Source organism: Pogona vitticeps, chromosome 2 (genome assembly GCF_051106095.1).
Source record: "Pogona vitticeps strain Pit_001003342236 chromosome 2, PviZW2.1, whole genome shotgun sequence".
In the NCBI taxonomy this organism is placed as follows: Eukaryota; Metazoa; Chordata; class Lepidosauria; order Squamata; family Agamidae; genus Pogona; species Pogona vitticeps.
Window position 1 is genome coordinate 19,510,519 of NC_135784.1, and position 19,954 is coordinate 19,530,472.

General features: G+C 46.1%; 1 protein-coding gene and 1 long non-coding RNA gene across 2 annotated transcripts in view; both read left to right on the top strand.

Moving 5' to 3' along the window:
- Positions 1-6,961, top strand: part of LOC144587469 (uncharacterized) — an 8,185-nt gene extending 1,224 nt beyond the window's left edge. The window contains exons 2-3 of the long non-coding RNA XR_013542624.1: positions 260-424; positions 3,510-6,961. This is a non-coding gene — a long non-coding RNA (uncharacterized LOC144587469). The remainder of the gene's footprint in view (positions 1-259; positions 425-3,509) is intronic.
- A 1,987-nt stretch (positions 6,962-8,948) lies between these two features.
- On the top strand, positions 8,949-18,362 carry LOC110091642 (uncharacterized). The gene is made up of 4 exons (XM_072988386.2): positions 8,949-9,356; positions 11,480-12,356; positions 13,512-13,590; positions 16,275-18,362. Exons 2-4 carry the CDS (start codon positions 11,643-11,645, stop codon positions 17,012-17,014), a joined length of 1,533 nt encoding a protein of 510 aa, XP_072844487.2. The 5' UTR covers positions 8,949-9,356; positions 11,480-11,642; the 3' UTR covers positions 17,015-18,362.
- The last annotated feature ends 1,592 nt before the right edge of the window (positions 18,363-19,954 follow it).

The window sequence follows — 19,954 nt, forward strand, 5'->3', positions numbered from 1 at the left end:
GCATTAATTGGGCAGTATCAAAATGGAAGGAATAAATAAATTTATTAGATAAAGAGAGGGATCGATCGTGAAGAACTGAAGTGGATTGAATAAGGACAAATAAATAATCGCACACACCCTGGTCTGGGCGCAGCAGTAATATTAATATCCTTGTTTAGAGTTGCTGCATTTAAAGTCAGAACAGTGAGAATGGCAAAAAAGAAAAGAAAAAGAAGTATGTTTTAATTTTTTTAAAAAAAAACGCATAATCCCTTTTTAGGCTCCAAGAAATGGAGGTGAACCTTTTACTCTCAGGATATTCCCTGCTGGCATCTTGGGGTGAAGTTCTTCGTCCAAAACTGTTGCCAAAGAAAGAACGTTCTGGAAGTCTAATCATGTCTACTCAGAAGTAAGCCCCAGTGGGTTCAATGGTGGCAGCAGTCAGGTAAATAAACACAGAGTGCAACACTTTGTATGTACAGTGGTGCCTCGCACAGGTGTGAAAACATCGCTGAGCGGAGCAGAAAAGCCCATTGGAATGCATTAAACAGTGTTTAATGCGTTCCAATCGGCTGCTGTACTCACCGTTCAGCAATGTTTCTCCGTTGGCCGGCAGCCATTTTCGCGCCCTCCCATCGCTTAACGGTGCGAAAACGCTGCACGCGGCCATTTTGCGGCTTCCGGCGGCCATTTTGTAGCCGCTGAACAGCTGATCGGCGGGTCGCAAAGTGAAGGTCGGTAAGTGAACCGCTTACCGACCTTCGCTCTGCGATTTTTTCCCTATTGAGGCATCGGTATGCGATCGCATTTGCGATCGCAAAACCAGCCTCATAGAGTGAATTCTACGGTGCACTCATTGTGCGAGGCACCACTGTAAATATACTAAATTGCATGTGTTGTGTGATGAGTTAATGGAGTTATACCCTTTTATTCTCTCAGACACTGGCATTGAAGAATGAGCATTAAAAGCAAAGGAATTAAATCATGATCGTCGTCATTTAGTTGTTTAGTCGTGTCCGACTCTTCGTGACCCCATGGACCAGAGCATGCCCGGCCCTCTTCTCTTCCACTGCCTCCTGGAGTTGGGTCAAATTCATTCTAGTAGCTTCAATGACACTGTCCAACCATCTCATCCTCTGTCGTCCCCTTCTCCTCTTGCCTTCACATTTTCCCAACATCAGGGTCTTTTCCAAGGAATCTTCTCTTCTCATGAGATGGCCAAAGTATTGGAACCTCAGCTTCAGGATCTGTCCTTCCAGTGAGCACTCAGGCTTGATTTCCTTCAAAATGGATAGGTTTGTTCTCTTTGCAGTCCAGGGGACTCTCAAGAGCCTCCTCCGATCATGATATTGTCCTATAAACATGTGGGCAAAGGGAGGGTGTGGGTGTGTGTAGGGAGGGGAGCCCATCCCAGAACTTTGCAACCATTAGTTTCAGGCTCTTTCAGCCTGTGAGCAAAAAGTTAAATACAGCTTTCAGGATCCTCTGCAGGGAGATTCCAACATTTCATAGTCCTAATTGTGCCCGGTGTTGGAAGTCCTTCCTCTCCAGAGCGTAAACCTGGATCCTTTCCTGATCAGGGGTGGGGGCAGCTTTGGTGAATCCAGGGAACAATTCTTCCACCACAGCCTTCATGTCCCATCTGGAGGTTGGCTCACTTTGGGTTTCCGTCTCCCTTTCTTTTCTCTTTTTAAAAAGGCAGGGTGTGGCTAAGTGGTTGGAGAGCAGGCGTTGATTCCCAGACGCCTCCAGGTACCACCGTATCTCCTTGTTCTGTAGAAAAGGTGGGAGGAATGCTTTGGGGGGGTGGGGCAGAAATTAGTAATGAGGGGCCATGTAGTCCGGTCAGCCCCTGGGCCCTCATTTTAGATGCTGAACATGAGCTTTACCTGTTGGATTCTGCTTTGCTCCTTCCATTTTGCATTGTGGGGCGGTGGTGCTGGCAGAACCTCCAGACGGGATTTAGAAACCACCAACAGCAGGAGAACTGAAGACCAGGTCACTGGGCTAAATGCATGAGATGTAGGGTTTAGGTCTCTGGCTGCAAAGCCAAAGGTTGGGAGTTCGATTCCCCACTTGTGCTTCCTTGACGGGGGGGGGGGGGGGGCTGGACTCGAAGATCCACAGGGACCCTTCCAGTTTCGCATTTCTAAGATGATGATTACCTGACAGGAAAATGGAATCATCTGGATCCCTGATCCCTGGTTGATTTCTTCACAAATATCCCCCCAGGTGAGCTCCTTATTCTAAAATCAGGCATGTCCCTTCTGTTTCGAGTGAATTCGCACCTGTGCCCCTGGGAACCTAGAAATAATTCCCAATCCAGTGACAGGGAAAAAGAGAGAGAGAGCAGAATGAATGTTATGTGTTGGGAATAAGTTCCGTTCTTTCCTTACCCCACAAGTCACCAAAAGACATTAATATAAGTTGGAGTGTAAATCAAAATAGGCTCTGCTTATTAATAACTGGTTTATGAATGGTGGGATATTGTGCCTCTGATTCAAAAAAACAATATTGCTGCACAATATCATGCCCACGTTGCCAGCAAGAAAAAGGATATCAAGCTTTATATAGCAAAGGGCAGCCTGAATGTTGACAACACCCATGGCAGCAGTCAAGACGGTCGGCAAGATCCCCTCTTGTGCTCACTGCCATTCACAAAATGATATCACAAGGAAAAATCCCAGAAGTTGATTGCTTTTTGCATCAGTTAACCACTGTTCACCAAAACACAAAACAGTTGTCAGGGCTTTTTTTCCAACACGTGTGAATGGTACTCTTCATATCCTGTTGAAACACTAGAACCTCACAAAGCATGGGTGGAGAGGAGAAACCCTTTCCGTGGAGGAGGACTCTGACATGAGCTTCAGTCCCCAACCTTGAAATGCATGTCAGGGTTAGATTATTACTACAATAGCATCATTATCAGGGCAATTTAGAAAGTTCAAGAGGACAGGGCCATGCCCTTGAGGCACTTAACTTCTAAATGGGAAAGCAGCAGGGAGGAATAAAAGATGAGGAGGCCAGAAATGGAATATGGGATCATTGTTTCCCAGTTAGAACCTTTTTCCTTGATACAGCAGGGAGAGGGGGAATCTCTTTCATCCTAAAGGCAAGAACTGCAAGGTAGAAAGAGGAAAGCCCCCCCCCCCAAATATCTGTAGGATAGTAACTGTGGTTTCACTTATCTACAGTTCAAAAAAATGTACGTAAAGTATTTTTTTAAAAATTGAAATACTTTTACCACAACGGGCCACTAGAGGGCGAAATATTTCTGGATTTCTTTTTCTTTCACCATGCTATGTATAGCATTCACTGTTATCCGTGGTTTTCAGCATCCACGGGGGGGGGGGGGAAACCAATGCTTTGCACTACTATTCGTCTGAACTCAAAGAGGCAAGAGAAAAATCTCCAAGATCCCGTCACACACAACATGCAATTGGAATGATAGGAGTAGAAGTCCCACGCGGCTGAAGGGCACTGGTTGCAATAAGCTGGTAATTTGTTGGAATTTTTTTTTCCTTTCCCAGATCTCCTTCCACCTCACCAGTCTGGGCCGCCTGCCATCTTCCCTGCTGCTCCCAACTCTCAGCCTCCAGAGCAGGACATCCTCAGCCAAGGAAGGCCACCATCCGGGTGCTCGTTTCTGGGCCTCATTCCCTGAGCCGGTGGCTGGACTTCCGGCAGCAGGACAGCCAAGGACAGCTCGAGGACCAGGGCGAGCAAGAAGATAAAAGAGAAGAGTGAGAGTGAGCCGTCCCCTCATACGTCTGTAGAGGAGGAAAAAGATAGAGAAGTTGGAAAGGAAGAGATCGTTAACGTTATATCAAAGATGAAAGAGTTAAAGGCGGGAAAGGAGTCGTTAAAGGCGGGAAAGGAGTCGTCGGAAGAGTCGGGAAAGAGAGAGAGGAAGGGGGTAGACCTTTTCTTAACTTCGGAGGAGGGAGGAGAGTCGAGAGAGACGAGGAAGATAGTGGTGTTAGAGGAGGAATGGCTGGAAGGAGAAGGGGAACCTAGAATGTTTCAGATCCCACAGAAGGGGGTAGGTTTTGAAAGCCGAAACCAAAAAGGAGAAAAAGGGGGAAGAAGGAAAACCCATTATTGAAGGATTGGAACCGGAAGAGTGGACAGTTTTAATATATCCTCGAGGACGGGGTCCTTGGAAGAGGGTGATCGGCCCAGGACTGGGCCAACCACACGAGAAGCTGCCCAAAGGAGAATGGTCACATCATCCCTGCTGCGGGACGATCTGTGCGGTGAGGAGTGGCGGTCTGACAAGACCGACGGATCAAGAACGATTCGGACAATCTTTTCATTAAAAGGGGACAATTATGAGGTGACACTGCCTTGTTGTGGGCTAACTTTCCTGTTAACGTTGAACCTGTAGACCCTATTGAAGTTGTGGTATAAAACCCAGTTAGTTTTGATAATAAAGAATGGTTTAAAGAATCTCCTCTCTTGTCGTTTCCCGCCAAAAACAAGGAACTACCAGATACTGACAAAGAACCCGATCACACCAACTGCTCTAAGATCTGCTCCTTGGAGCGCCTTTCCGGCTTCAGCCCCGACTCGCCTTCTGACTCACATCCATACCCAGCACAGAAATGGAGCTAGCTGGTACAAAATACATACAACCTTCTCTCCCTCTTCTGTCTGTCCACCACCATGTAGGGCAATCACACATTATTTATGCTTATTTACCTTTCTGATGAAGCTGGAGACCCAAGGGATAAAAGGGTGCCTGATAGATTGAGGGAGGGGTCCAATGGCAAAACTTGAGGGCTTCCAATACTGTACTCCCATTTAGGACTACCCTGTTTATTTTTTAAAAAATTATCCTGACTTTTTGCTTAAAAAGGACCCAAGGCAGCTTACATTCTTAAAAGACAGTATTTCATGCTAACTGCGGTGAGTTTATAAATACAAAAGGATGAAACAAATACATTAGCAACACCAAAAGATATTCAAGGCCGTAAGGCACAACAGTCCATTTAGAAACCATTTCAGGTAGCCAGTCGCTCAGGGAAAGCTTGCCTGAAGAGAAAAGTTTTTTTGGTCTATTCCTTCAACAGGGTGCAGTGCTGTTTTTTTGGAGAAGGTTGAAAGAGAGAACAAAAAAAAAAGAACAAGAAAAAAGAAGGCAGACGTTCAACAGGCATAGCTTTGGGGTTCTCAGGGCACTTGTCTGGTTCATCTCCCACCCCCCCAAGGACGTGGATTCTTCTGACTCCACAAGAAAGTTCATGTTGTGTTAAATGTGCTCCTCTGAAGGGCGCCACATTGTGTGAGGCTAAGACCAACCTCAAGAGGCAGCCTCAGAAAAGTCTCTTTAAGCCGGTCTCTTCAAAAGGAGACCACGAGGGGAAAGCTGACAGACCTGATGAAAGACTTACAAGGGACAGAAACGGGGGGGGGGGGGGGCGCCGCCATTTTGGAGGGAAAAGGAGGAGAAAAAAATGAAAGAGAAGGAAGGGAGGGAGAGCAGTTGGAGGAGGACGGAGGAGAGGAAGCGTCCTGGATGGGGAAGGGAGAGGAAAAGCAGGATTTACAGAGTCGATTTGGTTCAAGAATACCCTTTGTACAGGAGACATGGGTGGAACTTAAGAGTTCCTCGAGAGTAGGCAGAGAAGGCATGGAGAAGGCAGATCTATAGGAAGCCACCCTACTGGGGTGAGCCAGAAGAGAAAGTGATATAAAGCATGGATATACAGTGGATATACAGTTCAGTGAGGAAAAAAATAAGCAAAATAGAGATGGGAGACACACACCCCCATGGGGCCAGGCCATTTCGTCCCAATCTGAGGCCGACGCCGAGCAAGAAGGTTTGGGAGCCACAAGTGGGCCGGATCTTTCACCCTGAAGTAGAAAGGCGACCTCTCCGGGGTGGGAGGGGGACTTGTTGTCTGAGTTGGACCATTATAAACCGGTTTCAAATTCATCATCACCCTTCACTAAGAAGGATAACTTATTGTTGTTTAAAGAAGAGAAAAATGGCGCTGTTTCTGTGAAATCAGAGACAGAGGTTATGGCTGGGGGAAAAAAAACCTCATGAAACTGCTCAACAATAAAGATGTTTTATTAGAAAATGTAGACATGGCAGATTCATCATTGCGTCGAGAAGTCACGTTCAGGGAAACGGAGGCAGAACAGGATCGCAGCCACACACCTCTCTTAATTCTGGTTAACCAGGGTGTGTGTTTTGTGTAGTTGATGGGAAGGGATTTGGCTTCTGGAAAAAATGTATTCACTGTATTTACTTATTTATTTATTGCATTTATTTTTTAAAAATTCAAACGATGAGATTGTTCTGCATCCTATTTTTGTCCTCACAACGGACCTGTAAGGTAGGACCAGGCTGAGCGAGAAGTTCAGGTCTGAAACTGTAATTTCATTTCATTCAGGCTGCCGACCTGCGCTCACCCATTCCTAATAGGTATGGGATAAAGTGGATAGAGTGACAGTAGGACTCAGGAGGCTTGAGTTCAAATCCCCACTTATCTATGGAAACATACATGGGATGTGAAACTGATAAGACCACTCCTTAAATATCTCACCTTTAAAGCCTATAGGCGATAAGTTGGTTCCAACTTGACACATAGCAACAGTCCCATTCCTGTGTTAAAGGTAAGGAATCACTGTATCTTTCCCTGATAATGGGTGTGTCTGTGTGCAAGCTTGTGTGCAAACACATACACACATCTTGGTACACAGAGGATATATACTTGCAGTCTTATGTGTGAAGAAATTCAGGAAAAGCTCAGTCTGAAATAACATTTGAAAACACTTTTCAGCCACTCTATCAATCAGTGATCTCCAAAACGTTCTGTCCTTAACAGCTCTGCTCAGTTCTTGCAGAAGTTAAAAGCTTTTGGAAACAGTTCATGAATGAGATCTTACAAAAATGTTATCTTGTACAATCCCATACAAACCTGAACTGTTTTTGTAGAATATAGTACTGTACCACATACAATAGAAAAAGAAATATATATATACTTGATCATACATACCATTTCCCCCAAAATAAGTCCTAACCTGAAAATAACCTCTAGTTCAGGATGCTCGTAATATAAGCCCTACCCCCAAAATAACCCCTAGTTAAGTGAAACCCCTCCCTCCACCCTTGTGCAGCAACCAGAAGACATGACTGTACAGTATTTGAATAAATGTAGATTGTTGTACATGAAAAAAATTAAGCATCCCCTGAAAATAAGCCCTAATGTGGTTTTTGAGCAAAAATTAATATAAGACCCCTTCTTATTTTCAGGGAAACAGGATATAAATACAGCAGGAAGAATTTTAGATGCAAAATACTGGAAAAGTGAGGAGATACTAACAATCCAGGAATTAATAGAGAAAGTTTTTGAAGTAGCAGAGATGGATATTTTAAACTGAAGTACTGTACAGTATTAAAGGACAAAGAGGTAAAAGTAATAATGATATAAATTGTTCTCTGCCACATTCTGTATTTTAATCTGTTTTTATCCCTTTCCGAATCCCCTTACCTATGATCTTCTCTGACTCAGTGAAAATTTAATAAATATTAAAAACTAAAATAAAATATTTCTGTAGTGTGCTGTCAAGTCACCTCCCAACTCATGGCCACCCTATCAATCAGTGATCTCCAAAATGGTCCGTCCTTAACAGCTCTGCTCAGTTCTTGTAGATGCAAACCTGTGGCTTCCTTTACGGATAAGTCTATCTCATATTTGTTCCTCCTCTTTTCCTGCTGCCTTCCACTTTCCCAGCATGATGGTCTTTTCCAGAGAACCCTGCCTTCTCAGGATGGGCCCAAAGGAGGACAGCCTCAGTTTTCATCAGTTTTACCTCCAGAGAGAGTTCGGGCTGGATTTGATCTCAGACCCACTGGCTTGTCTCTCTGGCAGTGCGGGGATATCCACAAAGCTCTCCTCCAGCACCACATGTCAACTAAATTATTTTTGTAGATTTTGAAAGAACTGTAAGATTTTTGGGGTCCCCCTTTTCTCTCCCCTTTTTTTTGCCAACATGCTGTCAGACGGTGTGCCTTCATGGACTCTTTCTTCAAGAACCAGACAGGTGAAGGAAGCCCGGGTGAGTTCAAGGGGGGAGTGAGTTCAAACTGGGCACAGGGAGGTAGCCTGAATGAAGATTTTAGGCGCTGGCCTCCCTCTTCCTGATCCTACCTTGCAGGTACGTTGTGAGGACAGAAATAGGGAAGAGAACATTGGAGAGGATTAAAAACACACACAACATACCCTGTTTCCCCGAAAATACGACAGGGTCTTGTATTAATTTTTGCTCCAAAAACGCATTAGGGCTTATTTTCAGGGGATGTTTTATTTTTCACATGTATATTCAAATATAGTCCTGTCATCTTCTGGTTGCTGCACAAGGGTGGAAGGTGGGGTTTCACTGAACTGGGGCTTATTTATGGGGTAGGGCTTATATTATGAGCATCATGAAAAAAAAATCACACTAGGGCTTATTTTCAGGTTAGGTCTTGTTTTAGGGGAAACGGTATACATAAAAAAGGTGTTTCAATGATCCCAGTCTTTGGTTCAACCCCGAAATCTTCTCAATCTTCTAAAAAAATATATTGTGTGGCACCTTTTAGATGAATGGATTTATTTTTTTGATTTGATTTGATTTATATCCCGCACATCTGGTCTATTCGACCACTTTGGGCGGCTTCCAATGAACATATATACAATAAAAACACAGAGATTTTACATAAACAATCCATAGCAAATACAATACTGTACTAAAAACAAATAATAAAGAAAGAAAGAATAAAGAAAAAATTAAGTATTGACAGGAGGGAAGGCCTGCACTTTCTCGTGGACCCATAGTCAATTTTCTCGGAGGTTTAATCAGGCAGGTGTCCGAGTGCCCGCCCCCCTCCAGGCCACACCTGTTGAATTGCTGCCTTCCCCCCCCCCCCGCCAACCTTCTCAAAGAAAAAAAAAGCCCATCAACCTGTCGAGGGAATACCGAACTAGCAGCGAGGGGGGTGGTGGTGGTGGGGCGACCCGGGTGCGGATCCTGCAAAGGCAGGATCGGTTCCCACGCCCAGCAGATGCTCGCTGAGCCCCCCCCTCCCCTCTCTCCCCGCCAGACTCTCTCCAAGGGGTTAACGGGATAGAGGTGCGCAGTGGCTAGAGAGGCCTTAGTGGTGTGTTGGGTATTTTTGGGGAGGGGGGGTTTGTGCAAAAGCAGCCAAGTCCCTTCCTTTCCTCTTCCGGCTTTGGACCCCCCTCCCCTTTTCTTCCTTTGCATGCGAGGGCTTTCCCTCTTTCTCCTCTTTGGATGCATCCTGGCCAGTGTTTGGGGGTGCCTGGCCCCTGGCGAGGACCTTCTGGGGCAAGAGGAGAGAACCTGAAAAAGCCGGGATTGCTGAAGTGAGTAAAGAGCCCAAACACACACACACACACACACACACACACACACACACACACACACACACACACACACACACACACCTACCTACCTACCTACCTACCTATCTACCTATCTATCTATCTATCTATCTATCTATCTATCTATCTATCTATCTATCTATCTATCTAGAGGGTGTGTGTATAGACACGCACACACACACACACCCTCTTAAGATGTGTGGGTCCTTGTCTTTTTGGCTGCAAGGCTAAGGAGAGATCCAGGCAGGGACTGAGAGGGAGAGAGAGAGGGGAGCAAATCTGGAGCAGCCCCAGAGGGAGCCTGATCCTGCAAGCATTGCCCGTTTCTGTTGCCAGCCCATTGCCAAGGTCAGAGAGCTGGGGGTGGGGGTGGGGAGGAATAGATGGGAAGGGGTTCAGGACCCGTGGGAAACTAGGGGGTGGGGGGTGCTCTGGCCCCACTTAAGATGTAAGGACTCTGTCCAATTTGGATGATCTTTTAGAACTCCGGAGCTGAATGGGATCCTATATAGCAGGGGTCCCCAACCTTCGGCCTCCAGATGCTCTTGGACTACAACTCCCAGAAGCCTTCACCGCCACCTCTGCTGGCTAGGACTTCTGGGAGTTGAAGTCCAAGAACATCTGGAGGCCCCAAGGTTGGGGACCACTCAAGTCCAGCCCCTCTCGAGAGGGCACATGCGGGGGAACCGAACTCCCAGCCGGAGACCCAAACCACTGAGCTGTCCAACAGTTCCTGATGAGTAAACCATGGGTTAGGTGGGTGGCCTCTATCAATCGGTCAAATAAACACAGGGTGATCGATCTGGCTCACAGCATGCCCGGTTTGATCATTGCTGGAAGGAAGGAAGGTCTGTGTCATGGGAGTGGCAGTGCCCGCCTGGGGGGGCTAAGACCACAGAAAAGCAATTTGAAAAGACTGCCAGATGCGTAAGACTTAGAAACGGAGATGGTGTGACGGTAGCAAAAGTGAACTGGAAAAGGGGCCGGTTGTCATTAAGGGGTAATCTCCAAAAGATCCAGAAAAATCCTCTTTGTATGTGAAGGGTCAATGAGAGCAGGAGGCACCGACTGCGGAAGGCTGCTTTACTTGGAACAACACGGATTTCCATAAAATAAATACAGTAATTTAGAATAGTTTAAATAAACAAATCCTTTAAAAACAAATGAATAAATGTTTTAAGGACATGTCTGTCAATATCCTGGCGCCTTGAGAACAGCCCAATGTTGAAGGAACTAAATCCATACAACATTTGGTGAGCTTTGTATCATCATCACCATCATCACCATCATCATCATCATCATGTACCATCAAGCCAATATCTGACTGATAGCGATCTTTTCTAGGGTTTTCTAGGTAGAGAATACTTCGAAATGATTTACCCTTCCTTTCTTCTCAGGAACCTGGGATTGTTGGATCTACTGATGTAAGATTTAAGTTTAATGTGGCTGTTAAAGGGCTGTGTATAATATCAAAAAGTTCGCTAAAGTATTTATGAATGGGGTTGTGTCTAAAGATGTCTATAGGAAAAAGTGGGGGGAAAGGTAAGTTTCCTTCTGTCCCTTCTGATCACATTATTGTTGCCTAATTTGTAGAGAAAAGAAAATAGCTTGCATTTATTTATTCATAGGACTGGTATAAAGTGGAGGCTTTTAAAAAGGGGTAAGGTAAAATAATGGAGGATGTCAGCGACTGCTGACAGAGTAAACTCAGTAGAGCCTCCAGTTTTAGGAGCAGTTTATCTCGATGCAAAGGTAGATACCAAAAGCCAGCTCACAAATGATTAATAAACAGATACAAATAAAAACACGACAATTTTTGGTATTAAAATTTATTTAGAATATAACCATATTAAAAGACCATTATTTTTAAAAAAGGCTTACACACAACAAAGACTGAAAATGTGGAGCATTCTGCAATAAACTCCTTTCTCATGACTGGGATAGGGCTGGAACCTGGATTTCTGGAGAATTGGTCAATCCCTTAAAGTTTAAACCACTAAATTGCTTCTCCTGATTCTTTTTATAGTTCAAGCGTCCGTGTGCTCTTGCCGCTGATAGTTTCCCCTCTCCTTTCTTTTCTTCCTATTTCTGTTTTCCTTCCACAGGTGAGAGAAATTTCTGGCAGCTCCCGGATGTTCACTGCAGACTAAGGGATTCTGCCGCCTGAAGGACAGACGGACGTGGAGAGCTGGGAACGTTAGGCTTCCTTGAGGGACAAGGAGGGGGAAATCATTCGAGTCGGGCCTGAGATGGGATAAGATTTGCTCAATGGCCTGCAGGAAAACCGCGATCAAAGAAAGGGGTGCGCCGCCTGCCCTGCGTCTCCACTTCCAGGCTGCTCGAGAGCAAGGGGTGAGGATGGAGGAGAAGGACCCAACGGGCGCCAGACTGGGGGAGGGAGCACGGAGGGGTCCCCGTGTGGTCCAGGCGGACGGCGCCAGAGAGGTCCTGAAGCTGGTGACCCCTCAGCAAATCAAACAGGAACCGGACGAAGGCTTGGCCCAGCGCTGGGAAGCCCAGTGGCAGGAATTCCTGAAGGTGGTCCAGTCCCCTCACACGGGGTGGGGGACCCCGCCATTGCCGGAACTTGTGGCTTTCAACAGCCCGAAAGGTTTTCATCCCTCGGGCGGTTCGGCCCAGCAAGCTTTCATATGGAAAGTGAAGGAAGAGGTCCTCGAGGAAGACGCCGCCAGCACGGAGACACAGCGCCAGCGCTTCCGGCATTTCTGCTACCAGGAGGCCGAGGGGCCCCGGGAGGTCTGCGGGCGGCTCCGGGAACTCTGCCATCAGTGGCTGAAGCCGGAAAGACACACCAAGGAGCAGATCTTGGAGGCTGTGATCCTGGAGCAGTTCCTGGCCGTTCTGCCGCCGGAAATTCAGGGCTGCGTCCGGGAACGAGGGCCAGAGACCTGCGCCCAGGCTGTGGCCTTAGCAGAGGGTTTCCTTCTGAGGCAGCAGGAAGCTGAGAGGCCACGGCAGCTGGTGAGGATGTTTGGTGATCCTTCACTGTCCTCCTTATTTTTTGACGGAAGGACAGGGTCATCTGTGGGTTCCAGAGCAATACAGTAGGGCCTCCGTAGCCACGGAATCACTTATTCACAGTCTGAAAATGTTACAAGATATTCTATGACATTTCACACTTTCTCTGCTACCTGTACTCGAACCGAAAAGCAAGTGCAAACATATTTATGAGTAGTCTGGCTTTACTCACCAGATTACTCCTAAACATGTCCAAACCCACTTATAAGTTCAAACATAGACTTCAGAAAAAAATACGACACGTCATAGAAATCCTCCCCCTAATTATTACTATTTGAGCACCAAGATTAACTTTAATTCCTAATTAACTTTTTTTGTTAATTAGGCATCCCTGGATACGGCCACATGTCCCCACCCGAGAGCAGGAGCTAAATGTGTTGCATTTTCATACCTTTATAAGCTTCATTTGTGGATTTTTAAATCTCTACCTTTTGTTGTTGTTGATGTTGCGCAAACTGAAGCTTCCGAGTCTGTTAGGTACATAGATTTGAATCAAGGCCTTAAGCAAATAACTTGCTACTTAATTTTATTTTAAGCATTGTTGTTGTTGTTATGTGCAGTCACATCGCCTCCAATTTATGGAGATCCCATGAATGAACAATCTCCAAAAGGTTCTGTCCTCTCCTGCCTTGCTTAGCTCCTGCAAACTCAAACCTGTGGCTTCCTTTAGGGAGTTAGCCTATCTCGTATTTGGCCTTCCTCTTTTCCTGCTGCCTTCCACCTTTACCAGCATTATTGTCTTCTCCAGAGAATCCTGCCTTCTCAGGATGGGCCCTACAGCCTCAACGTCAACATTTTTGCCTGTTCAGGCTTGATTTGATCTTGGACCCACTTGTTCATCTTTCTGGCAGGGTATCCCCAAACCTCTCTTCCAACACCCTATTTCAATTTAATCCATTTATTTTTCTAACAGCTTTCTTTACTTTCCAGCTTTCACACCCCTATATAAGCATTATATATATGGAAATAATAGTATTTTAAAAATATCAGGATTCCACTCTTATAATAAAACGATGGAGTCTTTGCCTCTGGTCCTTTCACCTGATATAATGGCACCGCAGATTTCAACAAATAATGAGCCCTTGTTTCCTGTTCCAGATCCTGGATTCCTTTGAAGAAGTAAGAATGAATTTTCCAAGGGCCCAGCAAGTCTGCCTGAGTGCTTCTCGGAAGCAAGGTAAAATGGGGCACTACCATTTTAAAGCCTCAGTGGTTTCCTGGGTGCTTGGCATCCCTCTTTATTGATCCCTGCTGGCAGGGCAAATAACACCTTACATCAGTTGGTTGGTGGAAGGTAAACCTTGACGTCTGCAGAGGTGGGGGCCACGGTAGCTCTCTGAATGTAGTTGACTTGCGGCTCAGTGCTAACCAGCATAGACAGTGGCGAGATGTTTGGGAGGTGTGGCTCAGCAACCTTTGGGAGGGCCATGTCATCTTTTTTGCAGAGTTTGGATTTTCGGTTAAAATTCACCTTTTGATACACAGCAGAATTGCATAAAGACTCACAGAGGAGAATAGCTTCAAGTTCCTCATAGAGTCCATCACTTTTCTTATTAACTGGCACTGACAGTCTCAATAAACACACTCTTGAGAAATGAATAGTACGAAGAATAAAAAACATTTCATTATTTTCCATTGGGAACCGAGAACAACAAAGCAACCAACCGATAACTGTCAGATTTCTACAGCCCCAAAGCAAAGGTTGTATAACTTGCCCTGGGTTGTGAAAACTGCAACACACCTTCCTTCCAACCGCTCTTCCATATTTCATCTATTGGACGAGAGGGAGAAAAATGTAGAAGAGCAGAGGCCCTTGGAAAGCTGGCACATTCAAAGCTGTGGAGTTCTGGTCTTGAGTTACCCTTGCCTTTGGTCAATATTGTTGTTTTGTGATGTCTGACCTGCAGTGCCCTAGTAGGTCTTTCAAAAGAAGGTAAATAAGTTAGACTTTCAAGGAGTAGTTTACTATTCACACAAACACATACACTGAGTGATATTTTTTGGCCCAACAGGGATTTGAACTCTGGTCTCCTGAACCCAAGTCTGAAACTCCTATCACGAGTCTCCCTTAGATATAATAGCAAAGTCATGATTGCTGCAGTCAAGGCAGTGATAAGAAACCAGAGGGCGCCTTTGGATTCAGCAAGCAACCTACTTTAAACCAGGCATTTCATCTGAGCAGCAGCCCCTTGAGTAGAGGAAAGTAGCGGCTCTAAGGTCTGCGGGGCAGCGAATCTTGTTTTGAGTTTTAGTCCAATCTTTAAGGGAGTCATTCTGATTAAGTCAACCTGTTGGTGGTGTTGGTGGTGTTGGTGGTCAGGTTCAGCACCATGGATAGCTCCCAGGATAAGCCTTACAACAGGCACCATTCCCAGGGGGAGGTAGAGAGCAGAACCAAATAACTTCCTAACAGAGAACTCGGGTCTACAGTCCTCCGCCTTCCCTTTACCTTTCATACTCTTCCTTCTGCAGAGTTTGAGAATGTGGCATTTGTGGAGTGACACCTCTCAGCTGGATCAGATCAATCTCTGTGGGATTCTGGGAACTGTATTTTTGAAATTCAGCTTTTCCAAGTTCTGGTCTTTTGGACTGTAGGCCTGAAGCTTGAGATTGCCTTTCTAAGCTGGGGTTTCCCCGTCTCTTTATTTATTTTGTTTGTTTTCATTGGCACACTGGGTAAAACGTAAGAGCATGTAGATACGTTGGTTTGGACCACTGGTTCTTAACCTTTGTTACTCAGATGTTTTTGGACTGCAACTCCCAGAAGCCTTCACCATCAACTCTGCTGACAGGGGTTTCTGGGAGTTGCAGTTCAAAAACACCTGAGTAACAAAGGTTAAGAACCACTGGTTTGGACCACTGCTGCTTTGGAAAATTCTGGGAGATGTAGTCCATAAACCCAAATGTTAGTAAAATGCTATTCAATGGGCAAGGAGTACCTTTGGCTGCTTTGCATCCTTTCAAGGAGAAATGCAGGGTAAAAATATTTTAAATACATAAATAAATTTCCACAACTTTCAGATTTCAACTCTCAGAAGACCCATAATCATCATCATCATCGTCATCTTAGAAATGGAAGATAATACCAAAACATCTGGAGGGATGCAGTTTCTCCAGTCCTGCAATATTTATATTTTCCTATACGTCTTATGCAATAAGATGCTTTTAACAAAACCAAAATTCATAGCTTAGTGGTTTAGGTCTCTGGCTGCAGAGCCAGAGAGGTCGGAAGTTCAGTTTTCCACCACTAGCCCACTGCAAAGTAGAGCCAGCCTGGGTGGCCTTGGGGAAGCTGCACAGTCCCAGGGCTTCCCCTGGAGGAAGGGAAGGGGAAACCACTTCTACGTATTCTCTTCCTGGAAAACTCTGAAAAAAGTTACCATAAGTCAGAATTGGAATCCAAATCAAAGCAGATCTGAGACGGTTGTCCAGTTTTCTCTTGAATGCTTGCAGTGGTGGTGCCCTCACCACCCCCTGAGTTCATTGGTTTCATTGTCCTACTGCTCCAACAGTTAAGAAGTTTTTTCCTGATTCAGCTGAAATCTGGCTTCCTGTCGCTCAGTTGATTATTGTGTCCTGCACTCTGGGATGATCGAGAACAGAGACCTGCTCCTCCTGTGAATGACAGCCTTTCAAGTATTTGAAAAGTGTTATCCTATCACCCCTCTGTCTTCTTTTCTCAAGGCTAACCATGCCCAGTTCTTTCAGTCTTTCCTCATTGGGGGGCTTGGTTTCCAGTCCCCTGATCATCCTTGCTGCCCTCCTCTGAACTTGCTCCAATTCGGTGTTTGGTATTATTACTGTATAACATGTTGTTGTTGTTGCTATTACTACTACTACGGTCATTCTCTTTTCTTCCAGGAGCAGGCAGGCTGGCCAATGACCAGGAAAGTCAAGTTTCGGCTCAGCAGGAGTATCTGGAGCGAGAGGCTTTTGGGATGTCCCTCCCGAAACCCCGGGAGAACCTCCCTCCGCACGAGCCAGGCAAAGCCTCAGAGAACCAGCCCCGTGCATCAGAACGGCACCAGGGGCTCCACCCGCCGAAGAGAGCGTCCGAACCGGTCCCTTGCCGTAGGGACTACAAAGACTTGGGCGAGATCCTTTTCGAAGAGAGGATGCAGGAGAGCCAGCGGCAGAAGCGGTGCGTCGTCTTGCGCCGGCGGATCCACACCGAGGAGCGGCTGTACAAGTGCCAGGACTGCCGGAAGAGCTTCGACCACCGCTCGCACTTCATCCGGCACAAGAAGATCCACACGGGGGAGAAGCCCTTCCAGTGCTCGGACTGCGGGAAGAGCTTCAACCGCAACTCCAACCTGACCACCCACATGAGGACCCACACGGGGGAGAAGCCCTACACGTGCGCGGACTGCGGGAAGAGCTTCCGCTGGAGCTCAGACTTCATCGTCCACGAGCGGACGCACACGGGGGAGAAGCCCTACAGCTGCGCCGACTGCGGCAAGGCCTTCCGGCGCAGCTCTAACCTCACCGCCCATGAGCGCACCCATCGGGGAGAAAAGCCCTATAAGTGCTTGGATTGTGGGAAGAGCTTCACCCGGGGCCTGTACTTGATTGCACACAAGAAGACCCACACGGGCGAATGAGTGGGGTTTTCCGGAGGGGGCGCTGTACGAGTCCTCTTATGGGTTCCTTTCAGGGAGGGAGTCAGTGGCTTCCAGACCATTTCTGTTTGGTGGCGGGAGGCAGCCATGGATCTGCCTACCTTCCACACAACTCATGGGCTTCCCAGCTTCATTTGACCAACCCTAATGGGGAGGCTGGTTGCAAGACAAGGAAAGCGTTGGGCCTGCTCCAGGAGCACTAATCACATCCACCTGAGTTTGGTCAAATTCCTTTTTTGGGGGGACTCTGCCTCCCAGAATCGCCCAGCCAGCCTGGCTAAAGGCAGGAGCAGTGGTCCCCAAAAAGTCAAGTTCCTGGATATTCACCTTAGCGCCGTCCGTGGCAGTTCACGAAATAAAACGTCACATTTTAGCAACTGGTCAAGGTGGTCGAGAGGTAAAATATAGAACCTCCGTGGTCAAAGGCAATATATCTGCGAATACCAAAAGGGAGGGCCCCCCAAGCCAGAGAAGGAAGTCCCTGTTCAACTAAGGAATGAGTTATTGTGATGAATTAGCCTTAGCCACCAGAAAAGAAATGGCAGGCCTTCGTTTCTCAAAACACCTCATGGCTGGTTGAGGCAGTGAGTTCTGGGACACGGAACTACAGTAGAGACCCATGTTTGATCTGCTCCACCTTTTTAATAATCACCTTTTGAACTGCAGAACTGGAAGGTCAAAAAGGGTCCCAGTGGGGGAATTGAACTCCCAAACTCTGGCTTCCGAGCCAGAGACCTAAACCACTGAGTTCTCCAGCAGTTTTTATGCTCTCCCTTCCCCCAAAACCCCCTAAGTATTTCAATATATACATTATATATAAATATAAAATGGAGATTACCGGGGGGGGGGAGAGAATTACAGGGGATGGTACTTTTCCCCCCTTCCCTTCCTCCACCTCCTGCTTGGCAGCTGTTTTTCCTCCCACCTGTGAAATAGGTCTAAAAGGCAAATAGTCTGGGCAAGACCTCCCCTTTTTAGGGGCGCACTTTCCAAACTTGATTTCTGACGGCACACTGCAGAAATCTGAATTTTTAGATTATAATCCCCCATTGTGTCCTTCTGAAATAGTTCCACTTGTATTTAAACCAATGTAGATGATATTTATATACTGTATTTTCCAACCATTGTCCTTTGGCCGTTTGATTTCCTCTCCTGGCTGTCCCTCACAAGATCCTCTCCCCTCCCCGCAGGCTGTGGCCTCCCGACATAAGCTCTTCTAATAAAGAACCTCCTCTGTGGCGATGTCTGTATACTTGAAAATGAAGACTAAATGTATCTTCTGCCCTGTCTTTTAATAATAATAATTCAAGATTAAACCTTCTTTCCTCTCTCTCTCTCTCTCTCTCTCTCTCTCTCTCTGTGTCTACGATGCTCTTCAGAAATGAAAACAAGCCATGAGAGTGACAGCCTGGTTCATCTCTTTAAATCTATTCTTGGGTATCCATGAACTTTCAAAATTGGGTGACTGAGGTGGGGTGGGGAAGGGAAGGGAAGGTAAAAGGGTTTTAAAAGGGAAAGGAATCTTCTCTGAGACCAGGCTCCTTTCTGGGAAGAAGGTATGGGATACACTGCATTAAAGTATATAAATATATGGTTCATAAAAGAGTAATATTCGTCACAGTTTTGCATTTGGAAAATTATTTTGCACCCACAGAGGAGGATGGAACTGGGCAACTGGAATGTGGGACAAAAGAGGAACTGTTTTTCCAAAGTCAGATTTCCCGAGGGGGAAGCAATAAAGGGAACACTTTCCTCCAGTTCACACCTCTGGTACTCTCTAGCCCAACCAAAATCTATTGTTTTAATCCTTAAACTAACCTCCTGGTGGTGGTTGTAGATTTTTTGAGCTGTTTGACCATGTTCTGGGGGTTTTTTTTCTAACGTTTCGCCAGTCTCTGTGGCCGGCCTCTTCAGAGGACAGGAGTGGCAAAACGTTAGAAAGAAAATCCCTCGGAACACAAACAGCCCGAAAAACCTACAACCATCAGATCCCGGCTGTGAAAGCCTTCGCGAATACATTAATCTCCTGTGTGTTCGATTAACAGTACCATTTGCCTTGACAAGCCAAATGTTAGCGGCTGCTAACTTCACAGTGCCAAGTTTCCCCATCATCTCCCATCAGTGCTGGGTGTTCTGGATTGCAAGAACTTGTGACTGACCAAAGAAATTCTGCTGCTTGAGATGAACAAAAAACAAGCAGAGGGTGACCCATCCCACAACAGGGCAAGGAGCAAACACAGTTTTAATACAAGGTGATCAGACAGTGCCCTCTTCTGAAGGCAGAGGACTAGTTGGATGGGTAGAGACGGACAGAGGCAGTCCCGTTATAACACAGTCCTCTTTCTCCAAGACCGTCATTTCCCGCTGCCTCCCACCATTTGCTGAGAAAATGACTTCATTCTGCCTAATATGGCCAAATCTACAGAGGTGAAAGCTTGGATTAGTCCTAGTGTATAAGGAAAATTGAAAAGCATTGTGGCACCTTAAAAGCTGACAGATTTCTCCCTTAACATCCTAAGACTCTGGAAGTAAAAACAGATCTCTTGGTCTTTAAGATGATACGAAGTTTATACTAGAAGACTAGGATTAGCTATTTCTGGAGGCAAAAATCCGGAAGCCGAGGCTGTCGTACTTTGGGCCCATGACGAGAAAGCAGGGTTCTCTGGAAAATATAATAATGCTGGGAAGGGTGGGAAGTAGCAGGAAAAGAGGAAGGCCAAATACGAGATGGACCGAGACCCAAAAAGACCCCACAGGTTTAAATTTACAAGAGCTGTGCAGGGCTGTTGAGGACAGGATATTTCAGAGACCATTCATTCATAGGTCACTATAAGTCAGAGGCAATTTGGAAGCACATAGCAAGAACAAAGACCATTTGGTGCTCAAGCTAAAATCTGTCAACTGACCAAAGAACATGATACG

Coding starts and splice junctions, on each gene's coding strand:
- LOC110091642 (XM_072988386.2), top strand. CDS start 11,643: ATGGCCTGCAGGAAAACCGCGATCAAAGAAAGGGGTGCGCCGCCTGCC. Junction 12,357..13,511: donor CTGAGAGGCCACGGCAGCTG/GTGAGGATGTTT, acceptor TTCCTGTTCCAG/ATCCTGGATTCCTTTGAAGA. Junction 13,591..16,274: donor GAGTGCTTCTCGGAAGCAAG/GTAAAATGGGGC, acceptor CTTTTCTTCCAG/GAGCAGGCAGGCTGGCCAAT.